This window comes from Aotus nancymaae, unplaced genomic scaffold, assembly GCF_030222135.1.
Source record: "Aotus nancymaae isolate 86718 unplaced genomic scaffold, 86718_ANA_hifiasm-v0.15.2.pri h1tg000015l_0, whole genome shotgun sequence".
Taxonomy (NCBI): domain Eukaryota; kingdom Metazoa; phylum Chordata; class Mammalia; order Primates; family Aotidae; genus Aotus; species Aotus nancymaae.
This window is the reverse complement of record NW_026988426.1, coordinates 2454782-2478568: the sequence shown is the minus strand read 5'-3', so window position 1 is coordinate 2478568 and position 23787 is coordinate 2454782. Positions and strand designations below refer to the sequence as shown.

The window sequence follows — 23787 nt, the reverse complement described above, 5'->3', positions numbered from 1 at the left end:
TGAATACAGAGCTTAGGACTAATACGGGGATGGTAAATGGTTAAAACAAGAACAGAAACTTAGGGAGGCAGGAAGCAATCTGCATGAATCCCGTTTTCCAGGTGGCCCCCAAAACGCTAACTAACCATCACTTTCTCCCTCCCACTCCTACTAAAAGCAGCACCTCCAACACAGGCCACCGGCCCAGGAGCTGACTCTGACCGGTTCATGCATCAGAGAAGTGACTCAGACTCTGTCCTGAGAGTATCTAGGGGAAAGAGGGACTGTCGTCAGTGAGTGGTGGGCAGTGCTGAGGGATACCCCACCACAGGCCGAACAAGGCTTTGCAGAGCAGAACCTGACCAGCGGGGATGAGACCCTGCAGCTCTGGAGGCCGAGCGCCCCTCCAGCACCCACAAGCCTGGCTCTGCTCCTGACAACTGGGCTCCCAGAGGGGCCCCCAGGCCCTTCCAGTGAACCCCTTTTCTGAGCAGCACTCTGGTTAGAAAAGGGAAGTCAGGGGCCTGCCCTGCAGCTGTGTACATGTCAGTCACACTGGTTTTAATCAGCCTCTCAGTTTACAAAGAGGGGCAGGGGAGCTGATGTCAGTACTAGGGGAGGCAAAGCCCCCATACCACCCTTGTCCCCAAATGTCACCCTGACACACTAGGTCAATGCCATCCCACCCCCAACTGTCACCCTGACGCACCAGGTCAACACCACTCAACCCCTGGCTATCACCCTGATCCTCTGCAGCAACGCGGACCAGCTGCTTGGGCCTGCTTCATCCCAGCTCCACGGAAAGGTCTGGGGTGCTTTAGCTGAATTAAGGCAAGTCACAAAACCAGTTTTCAGATAGTTGAAGAAACTTCCAGTATAGAAAGGAGCAGGTTTGGTCTGTGTCACTCTATAAAGCATTACTGGGACCCATGGTTAAGTCTAAGAAAGACTGCTGATAGCTGGAGCTCCCTGAAAAGGGGCCAGGCTCATGACATGGTGGGGTGTCACACAGGAAGAGGACCTCCAGGTCACCTCTGAACCCTCCAGCCTGCGATCCCGGTGCCACAGGATGCCCTCACTCTGGGAAGAGAAGATTCTAAAGTGAACTCTATATTCCCAAACTAGTACAGACGCACTGTTGGCAAAAGTGATCACCTAATACAGCAATGCCTTCCTTGGCTATAACCATTTTCTTTCTTTCTTTTTTTAAGACGGAGTTTCGCTCTTGTTACCCAGGCTGGAGTGCAATGGCACAATCTTGGCTCACTGCAACCTCTACCTCCTGGGTTCAAGCAATTCTCCTGCCTCAGCCTCCCGAGTAGCTGGGACTACAGGCGTGCGCCACCATGCCCAGCTAATTTTTTGTATTTTTAGTAGAGACGGGGTTTCACCATGTTGACCAGGACGGTCTTGAGCTCTTGACCTCGTGATCCACCCTCCTCAGCCTCCCAAAGTGCTGGGATTATAGGTGTGAGCCACCGCGCCCCGCCTTAACCATTTTCTTTTTCTTTTTTTGAGAGAGGATCTTGGCTCTGTCACCCAGGCTGGAGTGCACTGGCATGATCACAGCTCACTGCAGCCTCGAACTCCTGGGCTAAAGCAATCCTTCCACCTCAGCCTCCTCAGTAGCTGGGGCCATAGGTGCACACCACCTCACCTGGTTAATTACAAAAAATTTACTTTTGTAGAGACAGGGTCTCACTATGTTGCCCTGGGCTCAAGTGATCCTCCTGCCTTGGCCACTCAAAGGGCTGAGATTACAGGCATGAGCCACTGTGCCTGGTCTGATGTACTCATTTTAAATCTGTTTTAGTTTAGGGAGCTGAACATGCCTTCTTTTTTTTTCTTTTGGAGACAGTCTTACTCTGTTGCCCAGGCTGGAGTGCAGTGGTGCAATCTGGGCTCACTGTAACCTCAGCCTCTCAGGTTCAAGCAATTCTCCTGCCTTGCCTCCCAAGTGGCTGGGATTATAGGCACCCATCACATGTGGCTAATTTTTGTATTTTTAATAGAGACAGGTTTCACCATGTTGGCCACGCTGGCCTTGAACTTCGGACCTCAAGTGATTTGCCCACCTGGGTCTCCCAAAGTGCTGTGATTACAGGTGTGAGACACCATGCCAAGTCCTGAATACTCTTTAAAAAAGTTGTAAAAAGTGTATGGAAAATACATTTGCCTACATACAAGGTATTTTTACTTTAAAACAAAGATGAAGTTGGCTCATATTCAAGCTCTTGCGGAGCTTCTCATATTCTGGAACACTCTAACTTTACTATCAACAACAATGAATATTTGGCCTCAACCACTGCTGGTTTTGGATGTTTACAAAGACCCAAAAGAGTTCATACTTTAAAACAACACATTATGGCATGTGCTGCGTAATGATTCCTGGGGGTTCTAAGCTCGCAGCTGTGTGTGCTGGAAGGAGGGTGATGAGGTCATTCAGTTGAGGAAACCAGGAACAAACACCATCAAGAGGAATGAATGCATCACTGAGTCCAGCTGTACTGAAGTGTGTGAATGGGGCCCGTGGACTGGGACAGAAATGCCCGTGACCCCCATACACAGACCCATAAAGGGAGCATCTCAAATTGCCCAGGTGGGGTAGGCCTGGGCCCGCTGGGACTCACCGGCAGCTATGGTGAAGACACTGATGCTGAGGACACATCAGAGAGAGCCTGGGAAAAGCTGACTCGCAGGTGAGAAGAGCAAACATGTGCTATTCTCAATGATGAGGCATTATTTTATGAAGAACTTCAAATATGGATGTATTTTTTGTTAAGTTTTTTTTTTGGCAGGGGGACAGAGTCTCACTCTGTTGCCCAGGCTGGAGTGCAGTGGCATGATCTTGGCTCACTGCAGCCTCTACTTCCCAGGTCCAAGCAAATCTCCTGCCTCAGCCTCCCGAATAGCTGGGACTATAGGCGTGTGTCACCATGCCTGGCTGATTTTTTTATTTTTAGTAGCGATGGGGTTTCACCATGTTGGCCAGGACGGTCTTGATCTCCTGACTTCATGGTCCATCCGCCTCAGCCTCCCAAAGTGCTGGGATTACAGGCATGAGCCACTGTGCCTGGCCTATTGGAATCTTTTCATTGGGAAAATGATCCACTGCTTTATATTGGGGACATGTGGAAGGTTGGGGGCGTGCCTGTATGTATATCTCTGCATGTATGGACTGACTGAGACAGGGTCCTGCTCTGTTGCTCAGGTTGGAGTGCAGTGGCACAATCATAGCTGACTGCAGCCTCAACTTCCCATGCTCAAGGGATCCTCCCACCTCGGCCTCCTGAGTAGCTAGGACTACAGGCACATGTTAACATGCCTGGCTAGTTTTTTAAATTTTTTATAGACAGAGTTTTGCCATGTTGCCCAGGCTGGTCTTGAACTCTTGATCTCAGGTGATTCGCCTGCCTCAGCCTCCCAAAGTGTTGGGATTACAGGCATAAGGCATGGCCCAGCCTTCTGGGGCATTTAAATATGAAATAAAGTTATCAATACACTCAATGCAATTTGCCACCACACCCACCTGTAAGTGATAATAATGTATGTGGTTTGCAAAGCTGCAGTGCTTGTCAACCAGAAAGCAGAAGCGCCTCTTCTCTTCAAGCAGAGCTTCTTTGCAACCATCTGCAATAAATTTCTGGATTTCACTCTGACGAGAAGTAACGGTCTCCACGTACTAAAAAAATAAATAATAATTACGTAAGTATGACACGAGCATCAGATAGCACGCAGCCTGACGTTTATCTTCTGCCATCTTCATGCCTGCTTTATTTGAATAATAAACACATGAGAGGAAAGTACGTTGTAACCTGACCTAGGTAGACACCATTGTTCTCCTTGAGGTCCCTGACTCATGTGCAAAGAGAAGTTGCTGAACAGCGTGATATTCCCATGGGGTGATTTGCACAAATATTACTTTGTACTCCAGAGACATGACTGTGTCCTACTGGGAAGCACCATGGGCTTTGGAACCAGAAAGTTCCAGGTTCAAACCCAGTTTCAAATGCCAACAATATGTGATACGGTTTGGCTGTGTCCCCACCCAAATCTCATCTTGAATTGCAGCTTCCATAATTCCTATGTGTTTCGGGAGGGACCTGGTGGGAGCTGGTCTTTCCCGTGCTAGGCTTGTGACAGTGAATGAGTCTCACAAGATCTGATGGTTTTATAAGGGGGAGTTTCCCTGCACATGCTCTCTCTTTGCCTGCTGCCATCCATGTATAAGGTGACTCGCTCCTCCTTGCCTTCTGCCATGATTGTGAGGCCTCCCCAGCCACGTGGAGCTGTGAGTCCATTAAACCTCTTTCTTTTGTAAACCGCCCAGTCTCAGGTATATCTTTATCAGCAGCATGAAAATGGAATAATAAAATATGACATAACCTAAGCCTCATTTTCCCCATCTGCACAATGGGAACAGTAACACCAATCATGGAGAGTCCCTTCTCCTTTCAGAGCCAGGAGAAAAAGCCCATGTTTTGGCAGGAGGCTGCTAACTAATTATTCTTAACTCTGGAAAACTCTACATCCTTCAGCTCTCAGTCAAAATGCTTATTTTTAAAAACTGATACATGATATTTATATATATTTATGGGGCACATGTAATAATGATCAAGGCAGGGTCCTTGGGTGTCCATCACCTCAAGTTATTATTTCTATGTGTTGGGTACATTCTAAGACCTCTCTTCTAATTATTTTGAAATATACAATGGATTGCTGTTAAGTACAGTCATCCTACTCTGCTCCTGGACACTAGAATTTATTCCTTTTATCCATCTGTATGTTTGTACCCATTAACCAACCACTCCTTCATCCACCCCCTCCCCTGGCATCGACACACTCACCATCCTCAGCTACCTACAGAATGACAGGTAACCAGCATTCTACTTCCCACCTCCATGAGATCAACTTCAAAAATTTTTTTTTGAGATGGAGTCTTGCTGTCACCAAGGCTGGAGTGCAGTGGCACAATATTGGCTCATTGCAACCACTGCCTCCTAGGTTCAAGTGATTCTCCTGCCTCAGCCTTCCCGAGAAGCTGGGATTACAGGCACCTGCCACCACCTCAGCTAATTTTTGTATTTTTAGTAGAGATGGCATTTCACCATGTTGGCCAGGCTGGTCTTGAACTCCTGACCTCAAATGATCTACCCACCTTGGCCTCCCAAAGTGCTGGGATTAAAGGGGTGAGCCACCACACCCGGCCAACCTCCTCTTAAACTGTACCAATTATCAACAACAAAAGAAAACAAGATATTGCTGAAAAGCTCACCTCGATTTCTTTGTGTTCATATTTGAGTGCATTTCGTCCTCCTTGGCTTTTCCTTCTGATCTTCTTCAACTCAGCTTGGGATTTCTCCAAAGACTCTAATTTATTCTTGTGTTCTGTTTGGTATCTTTTCAGAGTTGCCTGTAAGTTAAATGCTGTGCTTATTTTACTGTGGTGCCACACAAATTGTCACAGTTGCTTCTGCTTACACTTCCACTGTGTGTGGCTGTTCAGGGCCTGATACTCTCACTTCACGCCATCCTCATGCTGGCTGGGGCCTCCACACTCGCACCAGTTCACACCATCCTCCTACTGGCCAGGGCCCCCACACCCATGCCAGTTCACATCATCTTCCTGCTGGCTGGGGTCCCCACACCCATGCCAGCTCACACCATCCTTCCGCTGAATGAGGCCCCCACACCCACATCAGTTTTACACTATCCTCCTGCTGACTGGGGCCCCCACACCCAAGGCAGTTCGCACCATCCTCCTGCTGGCCGGGGCCCCCACACCCACGCCAGTTCACACCATCCTCACACTGGCTGGGGCCCCTACACTCACACTGGTTCACACCATCCTCCTGCTACCCAGGGTCCCCACACCCACACTTTACACCATCCTCATGCTGGCCAGGGCCCTCACCCCTCAGTTCACATCATCTGCATGCTGGCTGCAACCCTCACCCTGCAGTTCACACCATCCTTACACTGGCCAGGACCCTCACCCTGCAGTTCACACTATCTGCATGCTGGCTGGGACCCTCGCGTGACAGTAAACACCATCCTCACAATGGCCAGGGCCCTCACTCATTTCACACCATCCTTATGCTGGCTGGGACCATCACCCTGTAGTTCACCCTGCAGCTCACACCACTGTCACACTGCCCAGGGCCCTCACTCCTCATTTCACAGCATCCTTACGGTGGATGGGACCCTCACCCTGCAGTTCACACCATTTGCATGCTGGCTGGGATGCTCACCCTGCAGTTCATACCATCTCTGTGTTGGCTGGGACCCTCACCCCTCAGTTCACACCATCCTCACAATGGCTGGGGCCCTCACTCATTTTACACCATCCTTATGCTGGCTGGGTCCCTTAGCCCACAGCTCACACCACCCTCACACTGGCTAGGGCCCTCATTCCTCAGTTCACACAGCCCCCTCCATTCATTGTTAATGTCTTGCCTTTGTTCTAAAGGTCCCTGTTTAAACGAGAAGCCCCTGACCAGAATGGCTGTTCTCTGAGGACATCTTCTTTTTCTTTTATTCCTTCCTTCCTCAAAGGCTTTTTGATGCTGGGTGGTTAACTTTCTTCTGCCATCCAAAGTCTCAAAGTCCCACCCAAGCACTTGGCCACCAAACTGGTTAAGTGCTTTGGTGAAGAAATAGACAACATTAGGTCACATATTCCTGGCTGTTTTGTGATTTATGATTTCAAGAAACAGAATGAACAGGTGCAATAGCTTAGGGTTGTTTTGGGTGCTGTGTGGCAGAGTATTTAAGAATGCAGGGTCTCTTTTTTTCTGAGACTGACTCTCACTCTGTCACTCAGGCTGGAGTGCAGTGACGCGATCTAGGCTCGCTGCAACCTCCGTTTCCTGGGTGCAAGTGATTCTTCTGCCTCAGCCTCTCAGGCTAGTAGCTGGGATTACAGGCACACACCACCACACCCAGCTGTATTTTTAGTAGAGATGGGTTTCACCATGTTGGCCAGGCTGGTCTCGAACTCCTGACCTCAAATGATCTACCTGCCTTGGCCTCCCAAAGTGCTGGGATTATAGGGGTGAGCCACCACATCCAGCGAACTCAGGGTCTTAAGTCTAACAGACCCATATCAGAATTCAAATCCCTATTTTCTCTATAATATGTGAAGTGCAGATAAGAAGGGTGTCTGGCTGGGTGCAGTGCCTCATGCCTGTAATCCCAGCACTTTGTGAGGCCAAGGCAGGTGGATCATGAGGTCAGGAGTTTGAGACTAGCCTGGCCAAGATGGTGAAACCCCATCTCTACTAAAAGTACAAAAATTAGCAGGGTGCAGTGGCAGGCACCTGTAATCCCAGCTACTTGGGAGGCTGAGGCATGAGAATTGCTGGAACCCGGGAGACAGAGGTTGCAGTGAGCTGAGATCATACCACTGTACTCCAGCCTGGGTGACAGAGCAAGACTCTATCTCAAAAAAAAAAAAAAAGAAGGTGTCTATGTTTTAGAGTTTCCGAGGGATAACTATCAGATAACATATGTTAATCACTTGACATGAAATGCACCTTAGCAGCTGTACGGGTCCTGTGGCCTCCTGCCAGGAGTGCAAAGACAGCAGCAGGCTTAACAAGGACCACAAAGAAGGGAAGATTTCAGGGCAGCTCACGCACTGACTGCCACACAGAGGGCTTGGTGAGCAGAAAGGGACTTTGGGTGGCAGGAGCAAGTTCTCTACAGCAGCAAGGAAGCTGGCAAGAGCCCTGAATACTGGGGCTGTAGGGCCACCCTGAAGGGGACCTGCTGGAAAGAACAACAGTGGACAAACAAGGGGTGCCATGCTCCCCCCTTTTTTTTTAGACACAGTCTAGCTCTATTGCATAGGCTGGAGTGCAGTGGCACGATCTTGGCTCACCGCAGCCTCTGCCTCCTGGGTTCAAGCCATTCTCCTGCCTCAGCATCCCAAGTAGGGACTACAGGCACGCACCACCATGCCCAGCTAATTTTTTTTGTATTTTGTGTAGAGACAGGGTTTCGCTAGGTTGGCCAGGCTGGTCTTGAACTCCTGACCTCAAGGGATCTGCCCGCCTCGGCCTCCCAAAGTGATGGGATTACAGGCGTGAGCCCCCACACCTGGTCTCTACGCTTTCTAAGAGAGATCCCAAATGTTAGCAAAAACTAGCTCACGCATCCCAAAGGGACCTTGTCGGTTTCATGCATCCGGGCATGATCAACACCGAACTCCACTTCTGTTTGCTGCTGATGAGTAAACGGTGGGGATGGGTTCTCCTCGGGCTGGGAGGTCAAGCAGCCCAAGGCTGGGGCTGGAGAACTGTGCACTTACATTCATATATTTCACGTCAAGTTCTATCTTCTTCTCCAGCTCATGGATAATCTCTTTGTGGAATTTTTTAAACTGTTAACAAAAGGAAATAAAAAATTCACACCAGATTTGAGACTTTGAGCAAAATAAGTTCTAAAACATAAAACAAGTGTATTCTGTAAAGAGAAAAACAGATCACGTACATTTTCATCAAGACTCTCGTTGAGTTTCTTGTGGGTTTTTGAAATCTCTATGAGGACATGGCCTGGGAACAAAACCAGATATGTTAGAGGAAAGCACTGCATTCATTCATTCATTCATTCATTCATTTTCGAGAGGGAGTTTTTGCTCTGTCACCCAGGCTGGAGTGTGATGGCAGGATCTTGGCTCACTGCAACCTCCACCTCCCAGGTTCAAGTGATTCTCCTGCCTCAGCCTCCCAAGTAGCTGGATCACAGGTGCATACCACCATGCCCAGCTAATTTTTTGTATTTTTTAGTACAGACAGGGTTTCACTGTGTTGGCCAGGCTGGTCTCAAACTTCTGACCTCAGGTAATCCACTGCCTCGGCCTCTCAAAGTGCTGGAATTACAGGCGTGAGCCACCACACCCAGCCCATTGCACAGTTTTGTAAAGTATTAGGGAGTGAAACAGAACCACATGTCCTCAGGGTCTTGAAGTATCACCCCAGACACATCAGGAGCACAGCGGGGTCCCCACGGTGGCTTCCAGGGGGACACAGCTGAGAGCAAACAGTCTCTACAACATCATTAATGAGACAAATGCCAACTCTCTTCAAGTTCACGTGACTCCGTTTTGTCTTTTGTTTTTTTTGACACAGGTTCTGGCTCTGTCAGCCAGGCTGGAGTGCGGTGCTGTGACTTTGGCTCACTGCAGGCTCTACCTCCCGGGTTCAAACCATCCTTCTACCTCAGCCTCCCAAATAGCTGGGACTACAAACATGCACCACCACATCCAGATTTTTTTTTTGGGAGGGGGTATTTTGTAGGGATGGGTTTTCACCATGTTGCCTGGGCTGGTCTCAGCCTCTCAAAGTGCTGGGATGACAGGTGTGAGCCACCGTGCCTGGCCCACGTGGCCCTTTCTGTATTTACTTGTTCCCTAAGCCAAATTCTATATATTTGATTTAAATGTTGAAATTCTCTCACAAATGATTACTTGGGTCATCACAGTAGCTAACTATAGGAATAAAAAATGATTTATTTTTATCTAATCCCCAGAGTAATGTGATTAGCTGTCAGGCACGAGAGATAAAGGCTATTTCTTTTTTCTCACGTTAGTTCTTGTAATGTTTTGGAAAATACTAATGCCAGGGGAAACCGCAGCAGGAAGAATGCTCAGCCCTGCCTCTCCTGGGAATACACCAGCTCTCTGAAACCAAGCACAGTCACGTGATGGGGGAGGACGGTCCAGGACAGAGGAGTCTCACTCCCGAGAGCAGCAATCAGGCCTCTCGGTTTGCAATCACATCTCTGCACTTAATAGCAGTGCGCCAGCTCTCTGCCACCTTTCTACAGGTGACATCTGATAAAGATGAACGAGAGCCTCTCTCTGTTATCTGCAGGAACCAAATGGATTTCCTAGGGTCTGTCACCTAAGAAATAGGAGAAACACACAGAATCATCTGGAACCACCATTACCACCACCATTTCCACCACCATCAAACAATGCCAACCAACAGCAAAATGTACCAGCGGACCATATCCTACAGCTCAGAGGACAGACAAAATTCCAGGCCAGGTGCGGTGGCTCATGCCTGTCATCCCAGCACTTTGGGAGGCTGAGGTAGGAGGATCACTTGAGGTCAGGAATTTGACACCAGCCTGGCCAACATGGTAAAACCCACTGCTGCTAAAAATACAAAAAATTAGCTGGGCTTGGTGGTGTGCACCTGTAATTTCAGCTATCGGGAGGCTGAGGTGGGAGAATTGCTTGAACCTGGGAGGCAGAGGATGCAGTAAGCCAAGATCTTGTCACTGCACTGCAGCCTTGTGACAGAGTGAGACCCTGTGCCCCCCAAAAAGGAATTCTAGTGGGGAACTGGGAAACTGCAGAGGAAGAATCAGAATGAGGACTGTGGTAGAATACGGGGAGAGAGGAAAAACAGACTGGACTCTGGCCTCGGCTATGACCGCCATACAAATGACCCTATCGTGTTCTGTTCTAGGGACATCCGGAGACATCTGAGTCTCACGCTGGCCACCCAGGTTTCCCTCGTCCCAGCTCAGGATTCAACCCCTGCTGAACACAACCACACAGATGTCCCATTGGACACACCTCATACTCAATGTGTCTGTAAGTGACCTCCCTGGCTGCCCTACATTCTCGAATTCCAGCTCTCAGCTGCCAGCCAGACAAGGGGTCGACTTCTCACCCACGTGTAACACCCGAAGACAAAGACTCACTCCCTTGGGCATCCATCATTGGAGCCACCTGTAGGGCATGGCCATGTCCCTTCCCAAGCTCTGTGATCTCTTCCCTGCCCAGGACAGGCAGCCTGGGGAATGGCGTGTGAAGTCACCAAGACATGGTCACCCAGTGATCTGATTCACCAGAGGTGACAGAGGATTCTCCCATCAAACCCCAGCCCCCCGCACTCAAGTGCTGCCACACAGGCTTTCAAGGAGGTTCTCTCTCATGCCTGTCTAACCCCAGCATCTGCTCGCATCCCTCATCCTCTCTCTGGACTCCCAGCTTGTTCTTTTCTGGATCACCTTCCTCACAGGTGCCAGGGATCTTTCCAAAGTGCAGGCATAACATGTAACTCCCCTTCACCCCGTGGTGTTGGGAAACCAGCTCCCGAGCTGCACTTTAGAGCCCTCTGCAAACGGTGCTACCTAGACAAGGCGGGGTCAGAGGCTCTCAGAGAAGCAGAACTTGCAGGGCTGTACACTGTGACAGGTATAAAACCTAGTCCCTAAGCCCCGTGGGATTTTACGGCACTCTGATGGGTAACTCAGTTGGGCTGTACACTGTGACAGGTATAAAACCTAGTCCCTAAGCCCCGTGGGATTTTACGGCACTCTGATGGGTAACTCAGTTGGGCTGTACACTGTGACAGGTATAAAACCTAGTCCCTAAGCCCCGTGGGATTTTACGGCGCTCTGATGGGTAACTCAGTTGGGCTGTACACTGTGACAGGTATAAAACCTAGTCCCTAAGCCCCGTGGGATTTTACGGCGCTCTGATGGGTAACTCAGTTGGGCTGTACACTGTGACAGGTATAAAATCTAGTCCCTAAGCCTCGTGGGATTTTACGGCACTCTGATGGGTAACTCAGTTGGGCTGTACACTGTGACAGGTATAAAACCTAGTCCCTAAGCCCCATGGGATTTTACGGCACTCTGATGGGTAACTCAGTTGGGCTGTACACTGTGACAGGTATAAAACCTAGTCCCTAAACCCCGTGGGATTTTACGGCGCTCTGATGGGTAACCCCACTGGCTAAACACGGGGAGCAAGGACAGAACCATCCCAGTGCTCAGGGCACCAACCTCTGAGTCGGCAAGCTTCCCACTCCACATCCCTCTTTTCTTTTTCTTTTGAGACTGAATTTCGCTCTTGTTGCCCAGGCTGGAGTGCAATGGCGTGATCTCGGCTCACCATAACCTCCGCCTCTCAGGTTTAAGTGATCTCCTGCCTCAGTGTCCTGAGTAGCTGAGATTACAGGTGCCCACCACCACGTCTGGCTAATTTTTTGTATTTTCAGCAAAGACAGTCTCGAACTGCTGACCTGAGGTGATCCACCCACCTCGACCTCCCAAAGTGCTGGGATTACAGACGTGAGCCCGCGCCCGGCCATCCCACTCAACATCCTTAACAACGCAGGCTTCATCCTCCAGAACGCAGCATGAGAAAACCAACTGACCAGAATTCTTCACAAAAGCCACCTTCACACAGCCAAGGACATAATTCCATTGATATGCCATTATATAGCCACTGAGTTAATTCAGATATAATCTGAGTCACTTTCACATCTATTTCAAACCCACAAACAACCCCTCACTGGGGATGAAAAATAAACAACAACAAAACCCACTCCAATTATTTACAAAATCAGACACTCTATTCTTGGCAAGGCAGATCTACTTAAAAAACAATAATAAACATCTAAAAATAATTTGGATTAAAGCATTTGGTGATTTGGGCTAGAGGAAACGTATTCACATTTTTGTTCTCATACTGTTCTCTTTCATGAACTTTATTTCCACAGCCTTATATAATGTGGATCTCTGGGAAGTCTGCTGCCAAAACCAAGGTGTGTGCGAGGGTGGGTGCCAACACCGCTGAGCCTGGTGCTCTGGCCTGGCCGGGCCCCTGGGCACGCTCCACGCTCCTGCCCGTGGTTTCCCGCAGCGCAGGGGAGAGGCGCAGTGAAGCAGCCCTTTCACTCTGAGGGCAGGCGGGGAACACCTGGCCTTGTTATTCCTGTCCCTCACTGCTTGTGGAACTCAGATGCTGGCCTCACAGCAGCCGCCGCAGAGTCCGCGGTCACAGAAAGGATTAACACACATCTTGGCTGCCATTCTGCAAGCTGCTGAAAGTGTATCTTGATACGGAAGATGAAAACGGCCTTTCTGTTCAATCTGCAGAAGTCTAATATTAAATAGAGCAAGTGTGACTTTATGTTTAAAATACGATGCCACATGGGTTTGTTTGCTCTTAGTTCTGTAACCTACTTTTTCATAAATTACATTTGAGAAGGAAAAAAAAAAAAAAACTACCCGGAAAATATTCGAGGGTGGGGTGAAGCAGACACAGCCGGGACTCGGATGAGACAGAGCTAAGTACGTGGCCCGACAGGAACCACGCCACTGTGCTAGGCAGGTTGGGCAGCCGGCTTCCTTTTCTCCCCAGTTATGTTTGGAGTCACCCTTTTGGGAAGAAACTCAGAGCAGCCATTACAGTACTGTGATTCAGTCTAAATAAGTGGCAATACACATGTATTTCAAAAGCATGAACTCAACATAACTAAAAGACATTTTTGTGTATGTGTGACAGAGTCTCACTCTGTTGCCCAGGCTGGAGTGCAGTGGCATGATCTCAGCTCACTGCAACCTCCACCTCCCGGGTTCAAGCGATTCTCCTGCCTCAGCCTCCCGAGTAGCTGGGATTACAGGTGCACACCATCATGCCCGGCTAATTTTTGTATTTTTTAGTAGAGATGGGGTTTCACCATGTTGGTCAGGCTGGTCTCAAACTCCTGACCTAATGATCCACCCGCCTCTGCCTCCCAAAGTGCTGGGATTATAGGCGTGAGCCACCGCGCCCAGCCCTACAAGACATTTTCTACCATCAATTTGTCTTGATATTTGCATAAATAATTCACACAGAGTGTTACAGCTCCATGAGAGCTTGTCTAGCAGGGTTTGGAAAGCCCAACAAAAAATAATGGTTAATAGTAGTATCACTCTAATTTTAGAAACTATGAACAAATAAGCCCAATATAGTATAAAGAGAACAATATTGGACAATATAGTATAAAGAGATGCATTTAGCCAATAGGTTGTATGGAGTTAAAACACTAAAGAACAAATCTTAAGGAAAATTGTTGGTATGAACATACAGAACGTTTTCTTTTCTTTCTTTTTTTTTGAGACAGAGTCTCATTCTGTCGGCCAGGCTGAATGCAATGGTGTGATCTTGGCTCACTGTAACCTCTGCCACCTGAGTTCAAGTGATTCTCCTGCCTCAGCCTCCTGAGTAGCTGGGATTACAGGAATCTACCACTGCGCCTGGCTAATTTTTATAGTTTCTAGCACAGTAAATTTTGTAGTTTTTAGCAGATGTAGGTTTCACCATCTTGGCCAGGCTAATTTTGAACTCCTGACCTCATGATTCACCCACCTCAGCCTCCCAGTGCTGGGATCACAGGCGTGAGCCACCGCACCCACCCACATAGAATGTTTTCATTGGAAACACAGGGACAGGTGTGGTGGCTCAAGTTCCAGCACTTAATGGAATTCAGATGGGAGGATCACTTGAGGCCAGGAGTTCAAGACCAGCCTGGGCAATACAATGAGACCCCCCCATCGACACAAAAAATGTTAAAAATTAGCTGGGCTCCATGGAACATGCCTGTAGTCCCCAGTTACTCAGGAGGCTGAGGCAGGTGGATCACTTGAGCCCAGGAATTCGAGGCTGCAGTGGGCTATGATTGCACCACTGTGCTCCAGCCTGGGCGACAGAGCAAGACCCTGTCTCCAAAAAGAAAACGAATAAAGTCACTGGACTATTAATACATTTTCTTCATCAATTCACAGTATAAATTTAGAGGAACCAGATGGAGATTACTAATGCACCTGAATGCCCAGAACGTGTAGGCATAAAGATCCTTTCCATTTATATCTGACTGTGGATAATCAGAACCCACTTTATTTCCAGAGAACGCAGAGCAACGCCTGAGTCACAAACTACTTCCTACACATTAGTACAAGTGGAATCAGACCGTAAAATGACAAAGTGGAAGCAGCCATCTAGCACTGTTCTACAGCTATGCTGCACAGACTAAAGTAAAGGTGATTACAGGTATCACTGGAGGCCAGGTGTGGTGGCTCACGCCTGTAATCCCAGCACTTTGGGAGGCCAAGGTGTGCAGATCACTTGAGTTATTTCGAGACCAGTCTGGCCAACATGGCAAAACCCGTCTCTACTAAAAATACAAAAATTAGCTGGGCGTGGTGGCATGTACCTGTAGTCCTAGCTACTTGGGAGGCTGAGGCAGGAGAATTGCTTGAACCCGGGAGGCAGAGGTTGCAGTGAGCCAAGGTTGTGCCACTGTACTCCAGCCTGGGTGACAGAGCGAGACTTCGTCTCAAAAAGTACATACAGATAAAAATAAAAATGTCATTGGAAAAAGGACTGAATTTTTCTGACCATTTTCCAAGTTTCAAATGGGATGAGGAGGAAAGAGAGGAAGTAAGAACAAACCGCCCCTAACACACACATGGGATGTGTTCAGTAAACGAGTATGTGCTATGAAGATTAGAGTCACCCACACTGAATTAGTGTAGAGGCAGATTAGTAACCACAAACATGCGACCAAATTCGAAAGGCTCCGTCAGCATCTGAGAACCTGCGGTCCCCGGACACAGTCATCTGGTGAGCACCGACATCACACAAGCGGCTGGGTTCAGGGGCTCACATCTATCATCACAGCATTTTCGAAGGCTGAGGCGGTAGGTACTCCAGCCTGGGCAACAAAGCAAGACACTGTCTCAAAAAACAAAAACACATACGAGCAAGCAATGCGCGTGTAGGGGTGACCCCAAATATGTGATAGGGTGAGTGTTCCACTGATCATTTCTCCATGTCTAGCTTCTGCCTTAACCAACAACAGCACCACATTCTAATCAATGTCTAACATGGAGAGTGTAGTTACTCTACCCTGTGCTCAAAAATAACTAACTAACCAGCGGGTATGCCACAAGTCAGCTTAAAGGAGCTAGTACTGGCTGTGAAGAAGCTCGTATTGGGACAACTTGAACACCAAAACAGTTAAAGGCAGTCATAAATTATAAGTCACTGAAAAGTCTAGGAATCTGTGAGTCCACAGTAAACAGATTAAAAAAAGGCACAGGGGACCAGGGACGGCACTTGCTAGAAGTAGAGCGCACAGTGCCAGGAGACGGAAAACCATCACCACGGTGAAGACTTGTTTGGGCAGAGACCATTAGCAAGGCCGGGCACAGTGGCTCACGCCTGTCATCCCAGCACTTTGGGAGGCCAAGGCGGGAAGATCATGAGGTCAGGAGTTCGAGACCAGCCTGGCCAACATGGTGAAACCCCATCTCTACTAAAAATACAAAAATTAGCCAGGCGTGGTGGTGAGCGCCTGTAATCCCAGCTACTGGGGAGGCTGAGGCAGGAGAATCGCTTGAACTGGGAAGGCAGAGGTTGCAGCGAGCCGAGACTGTGCCACTGCACTCCAGCCTGGGAGACACAGCAAGACACCATCTCAAAAAAAAAAAAAAGAAAGAAATCATTAGCAAATGCTCAACTACAGCACAAGTGTTGATGAGGAAAGACATGTTTGTATGGTCTGAAAGTGTTTCCCCAACCATTGCTTGCTAGTGGTGATAGAAAAAATATTAACTATACAGTGTAGCAATCAGACAACACCTTCAATGGACGATCAAAATTAACATAACAAATGAGAGGAAAATGAACAGTGTGTGCTCAAATTTTATATTCAGAGGACACAAAATGACTTGGACAGTATTCCAGCTGAGAACACACAATCTGAATCCAATCAAGGAGATCTGGTATTGAAAGTTAGGATCCCGGCCAGGTGTGGTGGCTCACGCCTGGAATCCCAGCACTTTGGGAGGCTGAGGTGGGCAGATCACTTGAGGTCAGGAGTTCGATAATCCCAGCTACTTGGGAAGCTGAAGCATGAGAATTGCTTGAACCCAGGAGGCAGAGGTTGCAGTAAACTGAGATCACGCCACTGTACTCTAGTTGGGTGACAGAACAAGACCCTGTCTCAAAAAAAAAAAAAAAAAAAATGCTGGGTGCAATGGTTCACACCTGTAATCCCAGCACTTTGGGAGGCCAAGGCAGACAGATTACCAGAAGTCAGGAGTTCAAGACCAGCCTGTCCAACATGGTGAAACTGTCTCTACTAAAAATACAAAATTAGCTGGGCATGGTGGCGCATGCCTGGAATCTCAGCTATTCAGGAGGCTGTGGCAGGAGAATCACTTGAACCCAGGAGGCGGAGGTTGCAGTAAGCTGAGATTGCACCATTGCACTCCAACCTGGGCAAAAAAAGCAAAACTCTGTCTCAAAAAAAAAAAAAAGTGAAGATTTTGTATTCCTGATCATTCATCCCTGTTTAGCATTCCTGATGCAGGTTCATACCTGTGCCAATTCTTTATTGCTCTATTAAACGGATTTACTTATTTCTTTTTAGAGAGGAATATAATGATTTCATCCACCTCCAGTGCTGGTTGAGGGAGGTAAGTGGGGAATGGAGAAGTGTGTTAACAGGAGAAATATTACCAATGCTTTGCTGAACAGTAAGATCACTGGCAACCTCAATTTTAGAAAATGATGGACATGGTTGGAGACCTGGAGGTGAAAAGCCAAAAAGAGTTGCAGTCATAAACGCAAACATTGTTTCTTTTCTTGGAGAATGGGTTCCCTTTTAGAGGCAGCACAAATACAACTTCACTGTATAGATAAGTCTAGAACTCATTGCTCAAATGACATTGATTTTTTTAAAATTAAAAAGTCAGAAGTGACTGCTGATCTCTAAGTAATAGAATACAAGATCTTTAGGAAGAACTCAAGAAGAAGATGAGAAGGCTAGTTGAGGAGGCTGGAGAAGAGCCAGGCGCTGTGAAAGGAAAAAGATTGGATGCAGCTTCAGAAGGCAGAGAATTCTGGGTCATCATCCTTTACAGAGAACACAAGGACATGAAGACTGGGCAAAGGTCACAGCATCCACAGGAAGAAGCAATGACGTCAGACAGGCTTCTTAGTGCATGTGCACCCCTGTGAAGTTACCTAATCTCTTTCTGCAGCATCCCTTGGAGCTGTGGTATTCTCATCTGTGTAGAGTGCATGCCTCTCAGGCTTTGGGGGGGAATCGTGCTTTCCAGTGTTCTGTAAAGAGACACTGGCTGCTGAGGTGCCTGAGTCTATACACAAGTATCAAACTAGCTCAATAATGCACTGGCTTGCACTTGTAGTCCCAGCTACTTAGGAGGCTGAGACGGGAGGAGTGCTTGGGCCCAGGAGTTCAAGACCAGTCCGGCAACATTGCACAGCAAGATCCCATCTCAAAAAAATAAAAAAAAAAATTCAGGATACACCCCAACAAAAATGGGCTCCCACACTCCTCAACAGGCCACTTTCTGGGTGAGCACTTGTTTTCTGGAAATAAAATCCACATGAGATTGTTCAGACTGTAGTCACCATTTTTTGGTGCACTTTACACATATACATCTACATGTTCAACTCAACACTTCTCCTGTCATATCCTTTCTTTCCGCATTCCCGGAGTCCCCAAAGGAAAAACTGTTCATCTTCTCTTATCTAAGGGAACATACCTGTAGAATATACTCTATTTTCCTCTATCCCGTAGCCTTTTACAACCTTAAACAGAATACTGAGCACCTCAGTCTGAAGTGCTGACATTTCTCCTATAGTTTAAGTTGCATCTATCAGGACTGAACCATTAGAGAACACACACATCTGGCCACTGTGGATAAAAAAACCAATCGCAAAGGCACTTTCGGCTTCCACGCCACAATCGCAAAGGCACTTCCGGTTTCCATTCCAGCACGTCTAAGACCCTAGAGGTCGTCACTCCCTTAAAACAAGAATAAGCTCAACAAATGGAAACAAGATAAAATAAGAAACAGTAATTCTGAGATGCACGACAGAATTAAGCTCACAGGGTAAAGATGTGCCCTGAAAACTAGACAGACAGGTTGATGCTGAGACTCACAGTTCACAGGGAACAGAGACCAATGCTGAAGCCATTCCTGGCAGGAACTCTTAAGCTGTAATGGATGAATTGCTGGGCGCTTGGCATGGAATAGTCTGAGAGTTGAAAACTCCAGGGGGCTCAGTCTTCTGGGGGGTCCCTACACTTTTATGAGTTTTACTTCTAGGAGTCCCACCACCTTCTCATTAGGGAGGTTAGAGAAGATTCCCCTGGGGCTTCTGGTGGAGGGGGTGGGAGATAAACATTCTGAAATAAGCCCAGAGCTTTGATCTGTTCCAGTTACGCTCTCTGTAAGGAAGGCCAGGCCTCAAGGGAACCTGCTGTAATAAAGCTTTATCCGACCAGGGAAAGGGTGATTTGCTAACTCCAGCCCCCTCCAGTCTTCCTGTCTCAAGTAAAGGGAGAGGAAAAAAAAAAAAAAAAAAAAACTCAGAAACTCTTCTGAAAGGCGTCCTAGGAACTCTGGCCTACCACCCCCCACCCTATCCAAACACAGGGATTTAAACATAAGAGGAAGACACTTCCCCTCCCCAGTACCTGACTAATATCTGTGCATTACAGCAGAGAGTCACAAAACATAGGCTTCATTTAGAAGAATTTTTTTTTTTTGGAAAACCAAAGATAACAGCAGAGACAGCAAGGATATCAGATGAAAACTGAAGCCTCTGACTCTGTTACAAATACAACTTCATCTTACATTAAATATATGCTAACTCCTAGCCAGATAAACAGAAATCCTCACACTAAAGGCTCATCTACCTCAGTTACTGTTACCCAACACATCATGTTCAGCTTCTTTTATTTATTTTGAGATGGAGTCTCACTCTGCCCTCAGGCTGGAGTGCAGTGGCACGATCTAGGCTCACTGCAACGTCCGCCTCCTGGGTTCAAGCGATTCTCCTGCCTCAGCCTCCCAAGTAGCTGGGATTACAGGCGTGCACCACCATGCCCAGCTAATTTTTGTATTTTTAGTAGAGACGGGGTTTCACCATGTTGGCCAGGATGGTCTTGATATCTTGACCTTGTGATCCGCCCACTTTGGCCTCCCAAAGTGCTGGGATTACAGGCGTGAGCCACCGTACCCGGCCTGTGTTCAGCTTCTAACAGCAACGAACATAGGCATGCTAAGAAAAAACACAATCTGAAGAGACAAAGCAAGCATCAGAACCAGATGTGATAGAGAATCGGGAATTATCAGACAGAGAACTGACAACCACCATGACTAATATGCTAAGAGTTCTACTGGAAAAAGTGGGCATCGTGCAAGAAGACATGGGTAACAGAAGCAGAGAGATGGTGTGTTAGTCCGTTTTGTGTTCCTTATAAAGAATACTCGAGGCTGGTTAATTCATTAATAAAGGAGGTTTATTTGGCTCATGGTTCTGCATGGTACCAGCATCTGCTTGGCTTCTGGTAAGCCCTCAGGAAACTTTTACTCATGGCAGAAGCCAAAGTGAGCACAGGCATGTCACATGGTTAGAGGGGAGAGGTGTCATGCTGTTAAACAACCAGATCTTATGTGGACTAATAGAGTGAGAACTCACTACTGCAAGAAGGGCAACAAGACATTTGTGAAGGATCTGCCCCCATGACACAAACACCTCTCACTAGGTCCCAATTCCAATATTGGGGGTCACATTTCAACACAGAATTTGGAGGGGACAAATATCCAAACTGTATCAAATGGAAACTTAAAGAACAAAAAAGAAATACTAGAAATAAAAAACAGGGAAATGAAGAAATGAAGAATGTCTTTGATGGGTTCATCAGTAGATTGGACACCACCAAGGGAACAATGAATGAGTCTGAAGATATGTCAACATAAACTTCTGAAACTGAAATGCAAGGAGAATAAAGGATGGAAAAATGAAACAGAATATCCAAGAACTGTGGGAAAATTACAAAAGGTGGAAATACCCATAATGGAAATACCAGGAGAAAAAGAGAGAAGGGAACATAACAATAAAAACTGATGTGCTAATATCTGAGAATCTTCCAAAGTTAATGACAGATACCAAACCACAGATCCAAAAAGCTCAGAGAACATAAGACAGGATGAATACTAGAAAACTGACACCTTGGTATAGCATATTCAAACTGTAGACTAGCAAAAAGAATTTTTTTTTTTTTTTTGAGACAGTTTCACTCGTCGCCCAGGCTGGAGTGCAATTGCCTGATCTCGGCTCACCGCAACCTCCACCTCCTGGGTTCTAGCAACTCTCTTGCCTCAGCCTCCTGGATAGCTGGGATTACAGGCCTATGCCACCGTGTCCAGCTAATTTTTGTATTTTTAGTAGAGATGGTGTTTCACCATGTTGGCCAGGCTATGTCTCGAACTCTTGACCTCAGGTGATCCACCACCTTGGCCTCCCAAAGTGCTGGGATTACAGGCATGAGCCATGCATCTTAAAAGAAGCCAGAGGAAAAAAACACCTTACTTGTAGAGGAACAATGATAAGAACGACATCAGACTTCTCTTTACAAACCATGCAAGCAAGAAGAGATTAGAGTAAAATACTTAAGTGTTGAAAGAAAAAATTCACCAACACAGAATTCTTTACCTAGTAAAATCATCCTTCAAAAGTGAAGAAGAAATAAAGACATTCTGAGACAAATAAAAACTGAGGGAATTGGTTGCTAGTAGATCTGACTTGTGAAAAAATGTTAAAAGAAGTTTTTCAGAGACAAAAATCACGTAAGTCAGAAATTTGGATCTACATAAGGAACAGGGCCGGGTGCAATGGCTCAAACCTGTAATCCCAGCACTTTTGGGAGACTGAGGCAGGTGGATTACTTGAGGCCAGGAGTTTGAGACAAGCCTGGCCAACATGGCTAACCTCTGTCTCTACCAAAAAAAACAAAAATTAGCTGGGTGTGGTGGCACACACCTGTAATCCCAGCTACTCGGGAAGCTGAGGCACGAGGATCACTTGAACCTGGGAGGCGAAGGTTGTGGTGACCCAAGATTGCGCCACTGCACTCCAGCCTGGGCAACAGAGCGAGACTTTGTCTCAGAAAAAAAAAAGAAAAAAAGAAAAGACAACATTCTGGGTATTTTAATGTTACATCTTTTGAGTGAGATACAATCTTGGCTTCTAACACCTAAGGTAGTACTCAGTAAAGATGTCTCCTCTGAAAAGTGTAACAAAGTATTTATTATATGAAAGAGTAGGGAGATCCAGGGCTTAGGTGACAATTCTAATAAGAGACAGTTCTAATAGACTGATAAATTGATTCAGGAAGCAAATTAAATCTTTATTTCCCATTTGCCTTTTGATTAGCAATTAAACTGATGTAGCATATCTACTCTAGACAAGTACTATCAAGTTAAAGCACATGATTTGCAATAAAGAGAAAATATTTCCCAAGATGGGTTTTTTTTTTTTTTTTTTTTTTTTTGAGACAGAGTTTCGCTCTTGTTACCCAGGCTGGAGTGCAATGGCATGATCTCGGCTCACTGCAACCTCCGCCTCCTGGGTTCAGGCAATTATCCTGCCTCAGCCTCCTGAGTAGCTGGGATTACAGGCACATGCCACTATGCCCAGCTAATTTTTTGCATTTTTAGTAGAGACGAGGTTTTACCATGTTGACCAGGATGGTCTCAATCTCTTGACCTTGTGATCCACCCGCCTTGGCCTCCCAAAGTGCTGGGATTACAGGCGAGCCACTGCGCCCGGCCGCCAAGATGGGTTTTAATGCACTATTCTTATTTTAGCTAAAATGGCAATGTTAATTTATTCAAGTGTATCAATTATGTATCACACAGAAATAATTGATCAATTTTGCATCTATATACAGGTGACAAGTGCTTGTTTCCCTTCTAATTTTTTTTTTTTGAGACGGAGTCTTGCTCTGTTGCCTAGGCTGGAGTGCAGTGGCGCAATCTCGGCTCACTGAAACCTCCACTTCTCAGTTCAAGCAGTTCCCTGCCTCAGCCTCCCAAATAGCTGGGATTACAGGACCCCCAACACGCCTGGCTAATTTTTTTTTTTTTTTTTTTTTGTATTTTTAGTAGAGACGGGGTTTCAGCATCTTGGCCAGGCTGGTCTTGAACTCCTGACCTCATGATCCACCTACCTCGGCCTCCCAAAGTGCTGGGATTATAGGCGTAAGCCACCATGCCTGGCCTCCTTTCTATGTTTTTGAGACATAGTCTCACTGTCCCACAGGTTGGAGTGCAGTGGCGTGATCTTAGCTCACTGCAACCTCTGACTCCTGGATTCAAGCAATCCTCCTGCCTCAGTCTCCCGAGTAACTGGGACTACAGGCATGTGCCACCACACATGGCTAATTTTTGTATTTTTAGTAGAGACTGGGTTTTGCCATGTTGGCCAGACTGGTCTCGAACTCCTGATCTCAGGTGATTCACCCGCTTGGGCCTTCCAAAGTGCTGGGATTACAGGTGTGAGCCACCATGCCCAGCAACGCTTGTTTCCTTTATATCTGAATGTAAAACAACATTAAATGACTAAGAGTTTCTACAAGTTATTATATCGAGGTAAATTGGCATTAATTATTCATCTTCCTTCTTTACTGATTAGTAGATGAAGATTAAAATACAACCATTTTCATGCTAACAAAAATGAAAACAGGTGTATTATCAATAATGAATAAGGCTAACAACGACTTATTCCCTATGATTCTACTAATTAACCGTAGGCATTTTTATTCAAGGCTTAAAAATGCCACATCTGGACTTCAAAACATTTATTTAAAAATATTAAAATGGGGGCCGGGTGCAGTGGCTCATGCCTGTAATCCCAGCACTTAGGGAGGCCGAGGTGGGTGGATCACTTGAGGCAGGAGTTCGAGACCAGCCTGGCCAATATGGTGAAATCCCATCTCTACTAAAAATACAAAAATTAATCAGGTGTAGTGGCGCAGGCCTATAATCCCAGCTACTTGGGAGGCTGAGGTAGGAGAATCACTTGAATCCGGGAGGTGGAAGTTGCAGTGAGCCGAGATCGTGCCACTGCACTCCACCCTGGGTGACAGAAGGAGACTTCATCTAAAAAAAAAAAAAAAAAATTAGGACCTCAAA

At 46.9% G+C, this 23787-nt stretch overlaps 1 protein-coding gene across 5 annotated transcripts in view; it reads right to left on the bottom strand.

The window, feature by feature from the left end:
• BAIAP2L1 (BAR/IMD domain containing adaptor protein 2 like 1) overlaps nt 1-23787 on the bottom strand; it is a 130888-nt gene that overhangs the window by 21093 nt on the left and 86008 nt on the right. For all 5 annotated transcript variants that reach the window (XM_012455487.3, XM_064376429.1, XM_064376430.1 and 2 more), the window contains 4 exons: nt 8473-8534; nt 8291-8362; nt 5255-5392; nt 3509-3661 (listed from right to left, as the gene is read on the bottom strand). In XM_012455487.3, coding sequence (XP_012310910.2) covers nt 3509-3661; nt 5255-5392; nt 8291-8362; nt 8473-8534 — 425 coding nt within the window. The remainder of the gene's footprint in view (nt 1-3508; nt 3662-5254; nt 5393-8290; nt 8363-8472; nt 8535-23787) is intronic.